The sequence below is a fragment of the Myotis brandtii genome, unplaced genomic scaffold (assembly GCF_000412655.1).
Source record: "Myotis brandtii unplaced genomic scaffold, ASM41265v1 scaffold523, whole genome shotgun sequence".
In the NCBI taxonomy this organism is placed as follows: domain Eukaryota; kingdom Metazoa; phylum Chordata; class Mammalia; order Chiroptera; family Vespertilionidae; genus Myotis; species Myotis brandtii.
Window position 1 is genome coordinate 1,849,138 of NW_005369902.1, and position 18,298 is coordinate 1,867,435.

Consider the following 18,298-nt stretch of genomic DNA (forward strand, 5'->3'; position numbering starts at 1 on the left):
AAGGCTGTCGTGGGAGCACATGGGGCAGTGAGCATGCAGGTGCTCTGTGAATCGCCAGGTGCCGAATGCAAGAGGATGTTATCAGCAACAGTAACCTAATTGCATTCTAACTCACTGTAGACACCACTGAGCATCTCTGGGCTTCTCTTACTTCAGGCTCCCACCTGGCACACCCATTCCCCAATCCACACACGCCCTGGTCTGCAGTGGGGCTGGCCTGGAATTAGAGCTGACCCAGAGGTGGCTCTGGAGGCAGGCAGCTGGTGAACACCAAGGTGAAGACTGGGTCAGCCATCTGCCTGGCAAGCAGAGGCGACCGACATCAGAATGTGACCAGACGCCAGCACTGCAAATGCACAGCAGATGGCCCATGGCCGCCTGGAGTCAGAGATACATGGAACCGGTCATGTAAACACGGCGGGAAAAGGGATGTCAGACCCAGCAAGATGTCTTGTACCTGATGGGACAGAGCCCAGAAATGGGCAGAGGGAGGGATGGGAATGTGAATTGAAAGTAATAGCCTCCAGGCGCTTCCTGGCACTTAGAGGCACCTTCAGGCCTCCTTGATTGTTGGGGCATTGGCAGGCCTAGGAGATGGGCTCTCCTGTGGCCGTGGTTGCCCGGGTCCTGTTGACGCCATGACGAGGAGCAGCAGATGCAGCAGACAGGGAGGTGCCCTGGGGAGAGCCCAGGCTGGACTCCAGTCCTGGGAGAATCGAGCCTCACTGTCTGGACCTGGAAATTACCCCTGGCCCTTCAGTTACCTCTGCTGGACACAAACTATAGAAGAGCCAAAACTTAGCGAGTGCCTGCTGTGTGCCTGGCTCTGGTCTAAGGCTTCACATGGCTGACTTTTTGGGTCCTTAAAGCATCCCTCTGGGGAGATGTCATTATTATGCATTATTATTGCTATTTCCCAGAGGCCCCACAGGGAAACCAGCCCAAATGGCAAAGCTGAGGTTTACACCTAGGTTTTCTAGCTCTGGCGCCCGCCCCCCTCCCACCCTTAGCCACTGCATGCTGCAGCCTTTTACATCAATCCTGGCCCTGGCCGGTGTGACTTGGCTGGGCATGGTCCCATGCACAGAAGGGTTGCTGGTTTGATTTCTGGTCAGGGCTCATGCCCAGGTTGCAGGCTCAGTCCCCAGTGGGAGGTGTGCAGGAGGCAGCAGATTGATGTTTCACTCTCACATCAGTGTTTCTCTCTCTAAAAAAATAAATAAAATAAAAGATAAAGAGATGGTTTCTGAGGTTCTTCACAGAATCTCAGAAAATCAGTGATGGGCCAGACCTTGAAAATAATATGGCATGATCTGCTCCTTTTACCAATGAGGAGACCCAGACAGTCAGGTGCCCTGCAGTGAGCAGACCTCCAGCTCCTAAATGGAGCTACTACATCATTCAAAAGCATCAGAAAGAGGAAGATTTATCTCTCAGACAGATGTTTGGCTGGCACCACAGCTGGGTCTGCCCACACAGTTGCTGCATTGACAGTGCATGTGTTGATATCATCAAAACCTCTCTTCATCAAGACCTTTGGATTATATGGCCAAAAAAAATCTAAAGTAGTGCTTCTTGGCTGTTGTGGTTCACAGATGCCTTTGGAAATCTGGGGGAAGGTATGGATTATTTGGCAAGAAAGACAATAGACATGCATTTCAGTTTGGGGGAGGGAGATGATGAACCCTTTGAAGCTCCTCCATGAATCTCTCTTGGGGTCTGTGAGCCACAAATTATAAGACTCCTGCTCTAGATTATGAGAAAATCAGAGGGAAATGTGTTTCCAAGTCTGTCTCAGAGAGTCTTCAGAATCTATTCTATTCTATTCTATTCTCTCGGTTCTACACTCCTCCTTCCCTTTGGTCCAAGGTAGAGAGTCCCTGCTCCCAGAGCCGTCACCTCTGCACCTGTCCCACTGGAATGGAAGGGGTCGCCTTGGTCTCATGTGCCCGTGTGTCAGCCATGCCCAGCACGTGTCCAGGCTCAGCACACATTGTGGGTTGATCGTCAATTTATTGCACTGGAGAGAGTGAGTAGAAAGATTTGCACATTCCTTCAAGGTATCTGGTCCTTGGCTTTTCCTTCCCGGGCATCGGGTCAGAGACAGGTGTGACAAAGGACTTGGCTGAAGTCAGTTTCCCCAGGAACAGAACCTGAAATGGGGATTTGGTACGAGGGTTTAGTGCTCTCAAATACAGTCAGTAAGGTGTGAGGGAGGCAGGAGAGAGCGAAGGGGAAACCAGGCAAAGCCCCACCCCAGAGATATGAGTATGTGTGAATAGCAAGGCACCAGGCTTTTGGTCCCTGTAATAGTCAAGGCATGACACTAGAGACTTTCCCTGGCGAGGTGACACCTGTCGGGACCAGCAGAGGGCGATGCTCAGGAGAAAGGTGCAGCTGTGGCTGTTACAGCCTGTGTGTACTCCCAGCAGGTGGGTTAAGGACATGGTCCAGATGATCTGGCTGGGACAGCGACAGTGTCTACTAGGTACTTTGTGTGCCAGCTCAGGTCAATGGAAGGCAGCTGCCTAGAGCATTGCGTTGAGAGAGGGTGAGATGCCATACAGGCCCTGGCGCAGCTGGAAAGCACCATGATGGATTAGCTACACCTGCGGGGGCTAAGGAGCGGCAGCAGGGCTGGCCATTCTGAGCTTGGGGAAACCGGATTCGTGTTTATCGTCAGAAGTCTACGGTGGTTTAGGGACGCTGGGGCAATTGTATGGGTCACATAATTTCGAATCAACTGTGTCAGGTAGGTTTCTGTGTTTTCGCTGCTGTAGGTAGAAACCAGACAGGCAGCCGGTAGCTAAAAGACAGCATCCCTGAACTAAAGCAAAGGCATGACTTAAACAGACAGCCTTTTAGCAGGAAAGGTAGTCACACTCAGAGCCCAGGCAGCAGTATACAACCAAAACTGGGGTATCAAGAAATGGACAGGGTGCATTTGAGGGCCTTAGCATCAATGCAACGACAGACTGAAGGCGAAGTCCCTTATTTCTTGAGCTTCTGTAGCCACAGGGCCTAGCAATATGCCAAACACACAGTGGTTTCTCAATAAATATGGTTTCAGTGTTTGAAACCAAATAAACCAAGCCTTGGGAAAGTAACTCTGAGGTAGGAGGAAATTGCTCCAGAGTTTCTAGATGTAGCCTCTCCGACAGATCTGCCAGCCCTGAAAGTGAGAAAAGCAGCCTGGCTTCCGCTGACTCTCAGGATATGGTGGGTGGGTTTCCACTCCTCTCTGTTATTAGCACAGATTTCTGTGTTGGGAGGAACTGGGGATGTAGTGGAGAGATAAGGCAATTTGAGATGTCACACTTAGGTTTCATTTCCGTGGGCTTGGCTGTGATTGAAGGAGCCTATTTCTCATCCCATCTATCCATCCATCCACCTGCCCATCCATCCATTCATCCATTTACTGTAACTACAGTAAAATGCACACATAAATTTACCATTTTAATTCTTGCATAGGGACTGCAGTGACTTCCCCTGAGGGTCCCTCAGGCCAGGGGAGGCCACTGGGAAGCCCAAAAGTGCTCTAACAAGGACAGCAATGAGGACATTAGCAACAGCCTTGACCACAAATACCTGAACCACCCCTTCACAGATTTTATTCCTTAAGTTTTGAAACAACTCAGTGAGGTAGGCAGGGGAGTAGTTACCACTCCCCAGATGTCCTGGGCAGGGTGGAACTTGGGAGGGAGATAGGACAGGAGATGCACCCTACAGAGCACCTTCTGGGGAAACCAGGATTGACATTTCATTTCCGTGGGCTTGGCTGTGATTGAAGGAGCCTATTTCTCATCCCATCTATCTATCCATCCACCCACCCTGTATCAGTCAAGGCATGACACTAGAGACTTTCCCTCGTATCCATTCATCCATTTACTCTAACTACAGTAAAATGCACACATAAATTACCATTTTAATTCTTGCATAAGGACTGCAGTGACTGCCCCTGAGGGTCCCTCAGGCCAGGGGAGGCCACTGGGAAGCCCAAAAGTGCTCTAACAAGGACAGTAATGAGGACATTAGCAACAGCCTTGACCACAAATACCTGAACCACCCCTTCACAGATTTTATTCCTTAAGTTTTGAAACAACTCAGTGAGGTAGGCAGGGGAGTAGTTACAAATTCCTCTCCCTCTCCCTCCCTGTGGCTTGACTTGGACTCCTCCTTTAGGTCTTAACATAGATGCCACCACTTCTGGGGAGCCTCTTACACCAGGTAACACCTGCTCTCCCTGTCCTGAGCTGCCACAAGCTTGCATGCTCCTGTCATCATATGTGTCACACCGTGTTATATATACTTGTGTACTTTATCTGTCTTCCCCACTAGACAGTGAACTCCACGAGAGCAGAAACTGCTACGTGCCCAGCATCTAGAAAAATTCCTAGCACAGGGAGGTACTCAATAGTGTGTATTGAAAGGGTGGCTAAAGGAATGAGGAGTGAATGAAGGCCGTCATGGGGGCATGAGACTGTGTAGCCTGTATGGCCAGTTCCTTTTAACTAGTGGAGACAGGGGAGAGAGCAGAAGGTCCAGAGACAGGGGGTGAGTTTTCCTTGGTGCATAGAAAATTAACAGACAAAGAGGAACCAGGATCTAGGCAGCCAGGCTCGTGGTCCCATGCTATTTACATTATGACCCTGCTTCCTGCTCCCTGAGAGCTCCATATTTCTTCTGTCCAAGATGATCTATGACCTCGCACCTTTGGGATAAAGTCACAAACTCCCCATGCATAGCCTTTTGAAAGTATCATCCATTTAACAGAGGAATTCTGGAGAACAACGCATCCCAGCAAAATGTCTTTTGTATAACGAGGTTTAAAACTTGGACTCGGCTGGTGGAGGATAGAATTTGAGGTATTTTGCATTCCCTTTGGGTGTCCTCAGATCTTTATCATGAGACCTGGCTGCTTCCTTAGGAAAGTTCGGATCAAGTGGGATTGTCATCAAGTCAGCTGATAGCTGCTCGCCTGAAGTTATGGTCAAGGCTGGTGGCTGGTGGATATTTAGTATTTCCCTCACCAAGAAACCGGAGACACGGGGTTTCAGGGTCAGTGAAGCGAGTTTATGGTGTTGTCAAGGACTCAAGGTCCGGCTGTTCTGCCCTCTATGTGCCTGTGATCTCTTCCCTCAGGCCCAGGAAGGCTGCCCCAGCCATGAGAGTCACGTCCTTGCCCATCAGAGCTTCAAGGAGGAAGGAATGCAATGAGAGCAAAAGCTGGCTTTCTCCTTCCCAGGGAAAAATCTTCCTCCCTCAAAACACCAGATGGACTTCTCCTTATGTGTGTGTGTGTGTGTGTGTGTGTGTGTGTGTGTGTGTTTCAACAGAGGCCAGCTTTTATTGGCTGTTACAAAAGAGCCAGTTTAGTCAAAAAGACCAAAGCCCATGTCATCACCAGACTCCTCAGATTCTTCTTTCTTTGCTTCCACTTTCTTCTCCTCAGCTGGGGCAGCAGCGGTGGAGGGGGCAGGACCTCCTGCTGGTGCAGCACTAGCTGCAGGGGCAGGTCCACCAGCCCCTACATTGCAGATGAGACTCCCAATGTTGACATTGGCTAGAGCCTTTGCAAACAAGCCTGGCCAGAAAGGTTCAACATTTATACCAGCTGCTTTAATGAGGGCATTGATCTTACCCTCCGTCACCATCACTTCATCGTCGTGCAGGATCAGGGCCGAGTAGATGCAGGATCAGGGCGAGCTCTGAGACAGAGGCCAGGGTGAGGGTGAGTGCTGGGCGAGCGCTACCGGGAGCGGTGCTAGTCGCCGGATGAAGTGAGGGCCTCTGTCTTCCGGCCTTAGCTTCCTCGGAAGAATGGAGCACCCTTCCAGCAGCTGGGGAAAGGGGTTTCCTTGTGTTTTATGGCCTAGACCTGGGTCACATGCTCACTGCTAGACCTATCACTGCTAAAGGGAAAGACCAGTTCCTGTGTCATGACCAGTCATGATTCATGCCTTGAGGTGGGGTACAGTGCTTGTAGTACATGGAGAAGAAGGGAGCTGCCTACCAGCATGTATGGATGAAGCACACCCATGTCTTCACACTGGCCATGGTTGTGATTAAGGACTGAAATGTGTTCACGCTCTCCCCTTGGCAGAATTAGAAACAGACGGGCACATTAGTACTCTTCTTCCTTTGTCTAGCTTTCAGGTAGACCTGATGTTTCATCTTTTACCCTCTCCACCGCTTTCTCCCCACCAGCAAAGGGTCAGGTGGAAAATATTTTCTGCTTTGTGGGCTACTTGATCTCTGTCGCAAGTGCTTAGTGTCCAGCATTATAGCATCTATAGCCATAGACAATATGTACATGATTTGACTACATTTCAATAAGACTTTATTTATGCAAACTGGCCACCTACCAGCTTCGGTCCACAGGCCATAGTTTGGGAACTCCTGATTTAAGTCATTGATACATTCATCTCTCAGATATTTACTAAGAACCTCCTATGTTCCAGCTACTGTCTAGGTGCTGGAGATAATGTAGGAATCGAAGTATACCAGGTCTGTGCCCTGCAAAGCATATGCACTGCTCAGGGAGACTCATCAGAAACAAATGACCAAGTAAAGAACGTTAAGTGCAGACTGTGATGCGTGCTGTGGTGGAAGTCGAATGATGGATAGACCAGTGGTCGACAAACTGTGGCTCGCGAGCCACATGCGGCTCTTTGGACCCTTGACTGTGGCCACGAAGTTTCAATCGCACTGTACATGCGCGCCCGCACGTGGTATTTTGTGGAAGAGCCACACTCAAGGGGCCACAGTTTGCCGACCACTGTGATAGACAGTTTTGAGGATGGCAGAGCTGTGGAGACAGGCCTAGTTTAAATGGGTTGGTGAGAGGAGCATGACGTTTGAGAGCTAAGGGATGAGAAGGAACTTGCTACATGAAGAAAAGGCAACAGGAACTGAAAATGCCAACACTTTAGGGCAGGACTAGGTTTGACATACTCAGGAAGCCACAGGGCGGCAGGGAAAGAACGGATAAGGGAGAAAGAAGCAGGCAGGGGCCAGCAGGAGGGGCCTGGCATGCCTGAGAAGAACCAAGAGCAACATAGGATTCCACAAAGGGCTGTGGCAGAGCACCGATGTGCACTTTTAGATGGTCAACCCGACTGATCCATGGGTGGCGGGAGGGAGGAGCGAAGCAGAGAGGTCCTTTAGAAGCTATCTCAACAGCCCAAGAGGTTTATAAAGGGTTATCTCAACTCACTTCCATTGTGGACACAGCGGGGTCCCTCTGGTTGTAAAGTTGGGCTGAGGGGAAGAAACCTGGGAACTTCGAAGCACCAGACAGGAAGTTCCAGAAAGATAAACTGGCTTCTCTATGAAGATATTCAGCAAGACACAGTGCACTTAAGGCCCTGAGACAAGGTTGCCTGGCACCTCTCCAACCCACAGCAGCTCAGAGGGAAGCTTGCACACGTGCTGGGTCATGCTGGGTCCTCCTGAGAAGAGGAAGGTGTGGCAGGGCTCACAGCTGCAGCCAGGCTGGGGGCGGGGATCAGTGAGGCATGCATTCCTGTCTCTGCCATTCTGCTTCGGTTACTGAGTCTCTCCCCCCAGCGCTGTACTCCAAAGTGACATTGGCACAGGGGCTGGTCGGATTGTGTATGCATCCCTCACTTAGTCCCACAGAGGATTGGAGGCCACTTTCAAGAAAATACGTGTAATAAAATAGAAGAAATTAAAGATATCAAAACTAATACAAATCAGGTAAAAAATCGAGACCAGCAAGCAGAAGAGAAAGCCAAAATGCAGGTTAGCACATCCTACATCAGTGATGGCGAACCTTTTGAGCTCGGCGTATCAGCATTTTGAAAAACCCTAATTTAACTCTGGTGCCGTGTCACATATAGAAATTTTTTGATATTTGCAACCATAGTAAAACAAAGATTTATATTTTTGATATGTATTTTTATATTTAAATGCCATTTAACAAAGAAAAATCAACCAAAAAAATGAGTTCGCGTGTCAGAGGTGTCATAGGTTCGCCATCACTGTCCTACATGGTTGCCATCACTGATAGGTCGGGAAACCCCGTCTGTGCACTGATTCCTACTGTCTATGTACATCCCTCCAGCATTATTTACTCCCACCCTGGGGCCTTGCCTGCCAGCTACGCGGTGATTGCCATGCACCTGTGCAGTGCCCATGAGGAGGGCCTCTGTCTCCCCGCCTGCCTCCGAGGTGACCTCAGAAATGGTGCTTCTCCTTCTCTGGGCACGGAGGAGACACTGTGACTGGTATTCACAATTTTCTACTCAATTGCTTTCTTCTGGGCTTGGTTTAGCTTAATGATTTCCCAATCAGATTTGAATTTCTTCACATTACTAAAGTCAAAATGCTAACCAGCAAGGCAAACGGAACCAAACGCTGAGATTTCCATCCTGAAGTGACAGGGGAAGGCAGTTGGGCTCCCGGCCAGAGGTGCTGGGAGTAGATCGAGGCCAGAGGGAAGCTAACTAGGGGCTCAGAGATGGAAACAAGGCCGTGGGGGCCAGCTTGGCTCCTGCTTGGGTTCAAGGCTAAATGCTCATCAAGCTGGACCCAAGAGCTCAATATTCTGCTCAGGCGTAGGCCACTGTGGGCAAATCCTTCCCCCTCTTCTCCCTCCCCAGCCAAGTGGCATTGGCTAGTTAATCAGGAAAGAGTTGACCTCTAGGCTGGAGGGGTCAGAGGAGAGAGAAGCTGTGGCTGATAGCTGACTGCCAGAGGACTCATCTCTGGCTAAGTCTATCTCATATTCACCCCTTTCTCTGCCCACTTCCCCTCCAACCCTTTCCCTCCCTCCTCCATCCTCCTATGGACCCGTGTGGCTCTGCTCTGCCTTTGTCTTCAGGCCATCAGTGTCTCCATCTTGGGTCCTTCTGACCAGGCAGTTCCCGAGAGTGTCTCCTCTCTGGCTCAGCATCCACAGGCTCTCAGAACACTTCTTTGGTCAACTGTCTCCATAAGCAGCCCAGGCAGGAGGTGTCACTCAGCTGCCCAGGCCCTACCTCCTATCCCTCCAAGCCTCTCCCCCACCCCCACCCCCCCAGCACGAGATCATCTCAGGCAGTCACAGTGGACTCTTCTCAGCTTGCAGCCCTGGCAGACTGGTCCAGACGTGCCATCAGCCTCACCTGTACCAGGTCAGACGACACCTCCCTCAGCTGAACCTGGTGGGGATGGCAGGGCTCCATCACGAGAGGTAGCCTGGGGACCTGACGGAGGGTGACCAGCTCCTCCAAGATGCTGGGAACCCCCTCAGGCCTGGGGGAATCAGAAGGGTTGGTCACCCTGCAAGAGAATGGGACTTAAATTATAAGAACCAGCTTCGGTGCCAGCTCTGCTCCGTGCCACCCATGTATCCATGGGCAACACACGTCTCCCTCTCCATAAACTAAGGACTGTAATCCCTTCCCAGCCTACCTCGCAGGACTGTTCGAAGGGTCACATCGGATAATGGATGTGAAAGTGCTTAAGGAACACTAAAGCACTGGGCAGATGTAAGAGGGGTTTTATTACCTAGTGTTTATGACCTGGAGGCCAGAGTATTAACAATTTCAATTAATCAAATAAATGGAAAAATAAATTGGTTTTATGGAAGCAGATTCCCGCACCTTGGCAAGGGTTCAGGGCTGGGGCAAGGGAAGGGAAAGGAACTCATTGTTGCACTGGGCTCAACCCAAGTAGGGACTCCCTCCAGCTCACCCTCAGCTCCAGGAGCCCAAACACACCTGCCCGGGACCCACAAGCTCGGCCCCAGGATGGGGTCTCAGCGAGATCCATTCTCAGCCACAGAGAAACCAAAGGCAGTTTATTCGTCATTGTCCATGCTGTGGTTAAGGAAAGCCGCCAAGTGTCAGCCGAGCGCCATTGGCCTGATTTACAGGGGACTTCACAAGCGGCTGAGTGCTTCCCTTGAACACTGGTGTGTGCTCACGGTATCCCAGACATGCTCAGGAAGCAGCATCCCGAAGACCCGATGCAGGAGGAGGTGAAAGCCTAAACAGCTCCTAGAGCAGCGGTTCTCAACCTTCTGGCCCTTTAAATATAGCTCCTCATGTTGTGACCCAACCATAAAATTATTTTCGTTGCTACTTCATAACTGTAATGTTGCTACTGTTACGAATCGTAATGTAAATATCTGATATGCAGGATGGTCTTAGGTGACCCCTGTGAAAGGGTCGTTCGACCACCAAAGGGGTCGCGACCCACAGGTTGAGAACCGCTGCTGGGGGTCCTGGTCCTCTCCCCCTCAGATTTACTCTGGACCTTGTCCCAGAAGCAGATGGGAGTGTCATCCTAAGCAAGGGCAGGCGCTGTGCTGGGGTGTGAGTCCTGACGCTTGACCTTGAATACAGACATGGCTATAATGAGCTGCTCCCTCTTCCCCATACCTGAAGGCAGGTCATGGTTGGGGCATAAACGTTAAACTCACTTTGACAGATCACTGGGGGCCCCTCTGAAGGACTTTCTCCTCTAGGTGAGGAGACAGGTAGAGGAATGGCTGCACATAAACAGTTCTAATATAGGGCCGTCTGAGTGCACGGTAAGAACTATTCATGCCAAAACGGACTTAGGCAGGGCAAGTGAGAATCTCATCAATAATTTAGGAGCAAGTGTGCTGGGGACAACTGGCGATGCAGATCATCGGTCCTTGTACAATCAGGAATAGATTGTACCCAGCACTTCGGACGTAATAAATAGACTGTTCTTTCTTTCTCTCTCTAAAGCAAGGGGGTGGAGGAAGGGAGCGGGGGGACGTCCAGCCCGCAAAATCTTTTGGTGTGGCCCCGGCAAGGCATTAGGGGTGAGTTAATTCAATGTTTGACTAAATATAGCAGGCTGATTTCTAAGTTGATCATTTTATATGTCCCGCAAATGATGCTATAAATATCCAAATGGCCCTTGGCAGTCAGGCTGATTTCTAAGTTAATGGCCCTAGGCAGAAAAAAAGGTTTCCCACCCCTGCTCTAAAGAAAGCTTTTGAAATGGAGAAGAACCAGAACTATTGACTACCCCACACTGTCTTTGTGAAGATTTGTGCAATCTGTGTAACTGACAACAGATTAACATGCATGAAAAATAAAGTGTTTCTATGAATCAGTGGCTCTTGACTGAGTGTGATTTGGTGATGCCTGGAGGCATGCTTGTCACACCTGGGCTAGGAGGGGGGATTTGCTCCTGGCCTCTGGTGAGAAGAGGCCAGGGATGCTGCTAAAAGTCCTCCGATTGCAGAACAGTCCTCCACGAGGAAGAACCATCCGTCCAAAATGTCAATAGCGATGCTGTTATGAAACCCAGCCATAAATCAACATGAAAAAAGATCAATTCAATAGAAAAATGGACAAAAGATTTGGAGAGGTAAGATAAGGAAGTGGGAACAGAAATGGTCCCGGAGCAGGGAACCCTGCCCTGCCTCACTGGTTATTGGGGGAATGCAAATGAAAGCAAAACGAAGGGGCCATTTCCCACTGTCCAGTCGGCAGGAATTAAACAGTGCGAGAGTAGGTCTGGTGCTGGTCAGGTTATAGAGTAATGAGAACTCATGCTAATGCAGGTACAACCACTTTGGAGAGCGATTTGACAATACCTAGTTAAATGGAAGACACACCTAACCAAACCGAGCAATGCTACCCTAGAGAAATCACCCTCTGGGTACAGAGAAAAATACAAGCAAGAAAGCTAAAGGCAGCCCCTCCAGAAGTGAAATATTAGCACAGCCTAACAGTCCATCGAAGGGAAGGCGATGATGAAACGATTGAGCATCATCAATGTGGTTAAATAGTGAAAATGAGAGGAAAGAAAAAGGTACCAATGGATCCTGAAGATAGTCTTTATGCTTATCTAAACTGGCAAACCAAACTGTTGCCAAGGCTGATATTTACTATCACACATGTAGTAAAAGCGTCAAATCTAGCGTGGGAATATTCATTTCTCTCTGGGGAAGGCAGGAATAATATAAAGGAGGGTTTCTGTTATATTTATAATGTTTCATTTCCCAAGGTGGGTGGTGGATATTTGCTCTGTTTATTCTCTATATTTTTCTCTATTGTTCTCTGTATTTATTAATACAAAGAAAATGAAATGCCACAGAAAAACAGCAGGGTCTTCTGAATGTCTAGTGGTCCCATGGAACCTAGATTGGAGCAGGGTATCTGAGAGAGGTCCTGAGGGGAGAGCTGCTGTCCATCTTGCTCTGCAGCCCTCCCATGACCATGGCTCATCTATGCAAACATGGGCCACGAAGCCCATATTTTACCTTCATGAGTCATATAGTCCCTCTGAGAATTGGGATCTGCATGGTTTTGGAAGTTCTCAGTTTCAGACTCTGAAAGTGAAATTTTTTTTTCTGGAAGAAGATCATTCCATAGTCACCTTCAAGATCTAAGAGGCAGATGTTTGTGATAGTCCCTGGGGACAGTGGTGACAGCTGGAGTGGGCCCATCGTGGGCACAGGCAGTGCAGATGGCTGAAAGCGGGAGGGGAGGGAATGGGAGTGTTCCCAGAGATGGCAGCTGTGTGCTTCGAGGTAGGCCAGTTCCTGGAAAGCATAGAACAGGTATATGGACAGTGCCGACCACTCCTACGGGGTCTCTGTAAGCGGGTCCTGTGATTTTCTTGGGAGTGCTCATGGGTATTTTTCCCTCACACTGACCAGCCTCAGTTCAGACAGACAGCTGAATGTGGAATAATAAGGTGTGATCTACAGATAAACCTGAAATTCAGGATCCTACCATCACTTGGATCTGAAGTCAGGAGCTTCCCACCCTCAGTTTAAGAACGTTTCTACTCATGGCCGGGAGTGGGATGTGATAAGGTTCATAGACTCACTGAGTGTCCCATCCCTTACCATGCTTGGGGGAGCCAATGTGGCCTAGATTCTGAAGGCAGCTAGAGCTCTGCCTGCCACTGCCTGACATGGAAGCCACACTGCCGAGGTGGTAGCTGTGGACTTCCTGGGGCCCTGGCAATAGGATGCACGAAGACCTTTGCCCTTAAAAGCCAGGAGTCTGTCAGGTTGATCGCGTAAGGGTGTCTCTGAGGCCTTCTGGGCAGTGAGCCAATAGGGGTAAGTGATTCCATACAAGGTCGTGGGTGAGGAAGCCACAGTCAACAAGGGTGGCAAGTGGCTGCCAGCCAAAACCTGCTAATATATGCGAATAGCAAGCCCATCCATCTCTTGGCTGGTGTGAAATGAACACATTGCTCAATATGGTCAATTGGCACTGGATTTTCCAGCTTCAGAGAAGGAACAGAGCACAGTCTCCAGCCCCTGCCAAAGAAGATACCAGAAATCTATCCCATGCAATGTCTCCTGTAACCTGGAACTTGGCCTCAATGAACACCTCAACTGAACTGACTGGGAAGTCTTGAGAGATTGCTGGTAAATCCCTTGGTGAGAGGTCACAGTGGTGGTGGGGTGTTTACTTTTTATTTTCCATGTCCACCCAGCACACATCTGAATGATTGAGATGAATTTATGTGAAGGAATTTGAATGAAACAAAACATCCTTTTGTTTTTCCATATGTTCAAAGTTTGTCTTGCCAAAGAGCTTATATACTTCCAAAGACCAGAAACCTCTCTGGACACACAGAAGACTTTTAGAAACATTTATAAAATTGGCACAAAGAGGAGCTCTGCAACCTTCGCAATGTTTCATACTACGTAAAATAAATGAATGAACTATCCTCAAAACATAGATGTTTATGGGTATGTTCTATCAGTAGGAGCTGGGCTATGACTGGGTTTAAGGTCTGATCACAGGCTTCAGGGAGCTTTCATTCATTCAGAAAATATTTACTGAGCACCTATTATGTGATAAATATGCCTCTAGTTACTGGTAATGTTTCAGTGGAAGAACAAAGATTTTAGATGAAGGTCTCATTTCAGTAAGAGATGAACATGCACAAATAAACCATATAAAACAAAACACAATAATGGTAGACTTTAGACAGTGATGACTGTTGTGAAAAATATCCAATAGGATAGTATGTAGAGGGTGACTGGGGCCCAGACATAGTCCCTGCCATCCTAGCTCATATACTCTAGCTGGGACTATGATAATGGGAAGATGCTCTAATTGACTCAGCTGAGGTAGTAGCCTAAGGTGTTATATACCATCTCCAAAAGTGGTGAACTCTAGTTTAACCTGAACATGTACTACTTACTCCCCAGGGGAGACCAATCTGGTGGGTGGGCCAGGGTAGATGGGTGAATAGATTGAAAAATCTGGCCCTGATATTTTAGAGCTCCTCCCATCAAGAAATGTAATCTCTTTCTGCACTGGGCTGGCCAATAGAATGTGTTTGTTGGAAGAGATACTGGGTAAGTTCCAGAGCCAGGATTTCAAGAGGTCATGAATCTTCTGTTTGGACACTCCTGGAATCTTGAGACAGCCACATGCTGAAGAAGCTCAGTCTGGCCTCTTCCAGTAAGAGGGACCACATGGGGAGAGAGAGAGAGGCCATGAGAGGATGAGTGGCCAATCCAGCCACCCTACCTGAGGCCCCAGACATGTGGGTGGAGCCATCTAGGATGTCCCAACGTTTATTGTAGTAACCTGAATGAAGCTAGGCAAGACCCAGCCAACCCACAGAATCAAGCGAAACAGTAAGCTAGGAAGTGGTGATGCAACAATAACTAACACAGAAGGTAGCACTGAAAGACACACATACAGCAGAGGCATGGTTCTCTGGGGCCAGTCAGTTCATAAATATGCTAATCAGATTTTGTTCAGGGCAGAGGTTCACAGCAGCCCAGGACTCAGGCCGAGGATAGTGGGCCCAAAACTTGAAGTGCCAAGACTCATTCCTGACCCCTCTTTCTGAGTCCTAATGGGCTCAACGACTAGGTGGGAAAGCGTCAAAGGAATTAGTCTTCAGCAGCACTGAGTAAGGGCAGACCTCTCGGGAGAAAGACCACATTTAGAAGAAGGTCAATAAAAGGGCACAAGAGTCAGATACCCAAAGGGTGGGTCAGCTACTGAGAGTTTTAGGAGTTTAGAGAAGGGATGGATCACTCGGGTGATAAACACTTAGTGAAGGAGCAAGTGGACAGTCTCATGAGGAGGTGGAGATTTGAATAAATGAAGAGTTGGACTGCAACCAACAGAAGTGGATAGAAGTGATGGAGAGGGCACTGAGGAAGGGAGAAGATGGGATGGGAGAAAAGGAGAGAGGGCAAGATCCAGCTTGCCAGGGGAAGACAAGCAGACCCAAATGGCTAAGAGAGGGCCCATCTAGATGATCAGGAAATAAAGGCTACTTGTGAATGCTAAGATAAGTAACTTTGCTTCTAGGTCGTGCCACATGAGAGACCCTCTGGGTTTTTGAGTAAGGAAATGATATGTGCTTTAAAGATAAATGTTTAAATGGATGGATGGATGGACAGATGGGTGGGCAGATAAATGGATAGGTGGATGGATGGATATGTATCAATAAGGATAGGCATATATGTGCCTTAAACAAAGATATAAATCAGTGGATGAAAGGATAGATGGATGAATATGTATCTATGAATACACACAGATACGCACTTTAAAGATAAAGATCTGAATGGGTACATGAATGAATGCATGTGTGGATAGATGCATGGGTAGATGGATGACTGGATGAATATGTGGCCAAAGGAAGAGCCCGAGGAAGTCAATTAAGTCTTCTGGGGAGCAGCTCTGACACTTCATTCATCATGGCTGCTGCTCTCCACTGCCCCACTCCCCAGGGCACATCCCATCGGCCCCTTCCTGCAGGCTCGCCTGAGTGTTGTGAAATGGTTTAGGAGAGAGTGTCATGAGGGTGACAGGAGCTCATCGATCCCAGCCAGGCTCCAGCTCCTCTGGGAGCAGATCACAGCAGCACGGGATGAAGGATGCAAGACTGGAGACCCAGGCATGTCACTCTTCTGCGAGCCTTGGAGGCCCCACCTCCAGAGTTTTGGCAAAGGGGGCTCCCAACCGCCTTGCCTCCTCACAGCATTGAGCACAGTGCCAGGCACATAGTAAATGCTCAGTGAAAATTTGATGAGTTGAAATTTCCTGAAGTTCCCTGGATGGGACAAAGAAACAGTCTATGTGTAACTGACACCATCCCCTTGTTAGAGAGAAAGACAGAGTGAGTTGAACAGTCTGTAACCTGACCTTCAAGGGAAGACATTAATCAGACCTCATCAGCTTTCAGGGAAATAAATTCTATGAAATGAGCCTGCCATCTGCCTTTTGTGATATAAATCAAGCTTCTATGGGCTCTTTTTTTGCCTACACGCTGAAGTCCATATTCCTTAGCAAAATATGCACAGTCCCCCACAATATGACCTTAAAGTTTTAAAATATTCATATGGTCATTCATTTATTGATTGCTATCTATGTGTAAGAGACTCTATCAAGCCTTAGAACCCTGAGGTGAATGAGATAACATTCCCTTCCCTCAAGGAGAATACTCTCTATTGGGGAAACTGGTGCTTGTGCATCTCCTATTCATATTACAGCACAATGACTAAAAAGGTAAGCGCATCCACATGGCCCAGGTAACACAGAGGAGGAAGGGGTGAGGGATTCACTCTGCCTGTGGGTCAGGGAAGGTGTTGTTTCATATTTAAGCTTATTCTGGAAGGTTAAGTGGAAGTTTCCAAGGCCAAAAAGAAGGGCAGGACACTTCAGGTGAGGGAACGGTCTTAGTTAAGACCTTCGGTTACAAGTTAAGAAAGTTGAAGTGAAATAGCAAATTCAATATCTAGAGATCTGCCCTGTGAATTCAGAGGTTGGTTGCACAAGTCTAATGCTTTGTAAGCTGCAAAGTGGGGGCAAATGCTAGGGCTTATACACAGAGGATGCTCTTGATCTGCATGGTGATTGATTGGCCACTTGGGCACAACTCAGTGGGACAGACCATAGCACCTCCCTGAACCATGACATGCTAATAGCCAGCCTACCCAAGTGAGTCATTAATTTGAGGTTTCCCCCTCGAATGGATGGATGGATGGATGGATGGATGGATGGATGGATGGATATGCACCCAGGTACCCATTTGACTTTCGTTTGACTGTGAAAGGAATGATGGAGGGTATAGGTAAGGGAGGAGGTCAGACAGACTTGGGACTAAAGGATGATGGTCACTATCATTTGAAGCCATCAAAAATAAGAAGCACTTGGTGGTGATCAAGTGATCTAATGAAAGAAAGGTCATTTGGGTACCATTTGTAATTTTTTAGAATAAAGACACTAACATCAAAGCATTCGTCAACAATGGACTAAGTATCTACTGTTTGTGAAAACCTGTGCTAAGCAGAATGAGGGCGATACAGGCAAAACATTGCATAGACCCTCCCCTCAAGGAGTCTGAGATTTATAACAAAGTCTAACGATACTGTTGATAAGAACTAGGTCCAAACCCACCCTCAAATGCATTCATTTCCTCCACTCCTTTCCATCTAGCTAAATGGTGCCTCCATTCACCAAATTGCTCCGGCCCCAATCTGAAATTTAATTCCACTCTTTCCCTCACCCTCCCCTCCCGCATCTAGTCCATCCAGGAGACCTGTTGGCTCTTTCTGTCAAGGAGATCCCAGTCCTGGAGCTCCTCACCCCTCCACACCCACCACTGTCATCTCTGCCTGGAGTGCTGCTTCCATACTCAACTTCTCATGACCCAGCAGCCAGATTGACCTCTCTAAAATGCAGATCAGACCACGGCACCCCCTCCTCTCAACTCCTCCCCCACCGAGTTTCCTTTCATGCTCAGACCAAAATCCAAACTTTTTGCAGGGGCCACTGAGGCTACTAAGTTCATACCACTTTACCCCTGCCCATTTTTTAAAAAAATATTTTTTATTGATTTCAGAGAGGAAGAGAGAGGCAGAGAGAGAAATATCAATGATGAGAGAGAATCATTGATCGACTGCCTCCTGCATGCCCTCTACTGGGGATGAAGCCCAAAACTTGGGCATGTGCCCTGACTGGGAATCGAACAGTTGACTTCCTGGTTCATGGGTTGACACTCAACCACTGAGCCACTCCGGCTGGGCCACCCCTGCCAAGCTTTTAACCACTGCTCTCACCCTCATCCACTACACTCCAGCCATTCTTCTCTCTCCCACCAGACTTACTCCCACCCCAGGGGCTTGGCTTTGCTGTTCCCTCTGCTATACCCACTCTTCCCCCAGAGCTCCACAAGCTCACTCCCTTCCCACATCCACACTCTGCTTCTCTGAGGGCCACTGCTGAAATAGCCACACACACCTCTTTCCTCACCCAGCTGTTTTTCAGAGCAATGACACAGTGCATACAGCGGACACTATCTGGTGTTTGAA

At 48.5% G+C, this 18,298-nt stretch overlaps 2 protein-coding genes and 1 pseudogene across 2 annotated transcripts in view; 1 reads left to right on the plus strand and 2 right to left on the minus strand.

The window, feature by feature from the left end:
* ASIC2 (acid sensing (proton gated) ion channel 2) overlaps nucleotides 1–18,298 on the plus strand; it is an 845,339-nt gene that overhangs the window by 409,795 nt on the left and 417,246 nt on the right. The window lies entirely within an intron of this gene.
* LOC102263046 (60S acidic ribosomal protein P1) lies at nucleotides 5,328–5,693 on the minus strand (the record flags this gene model as incomplete). Its single annotated transcript, XM_014548828.1, has 1 exon — nucleotides 5,328–5,693. A coding segment is annotated over one exon (321 nt), but the record flags the coding sequence as incomplete, so codon positions are not given.
* The window catches only part of LOC102263346, a 98,948-nt pseudogene continuing 93,021 nt past the window's right edge, over nucleotides 12,372–18,298 (minus strand).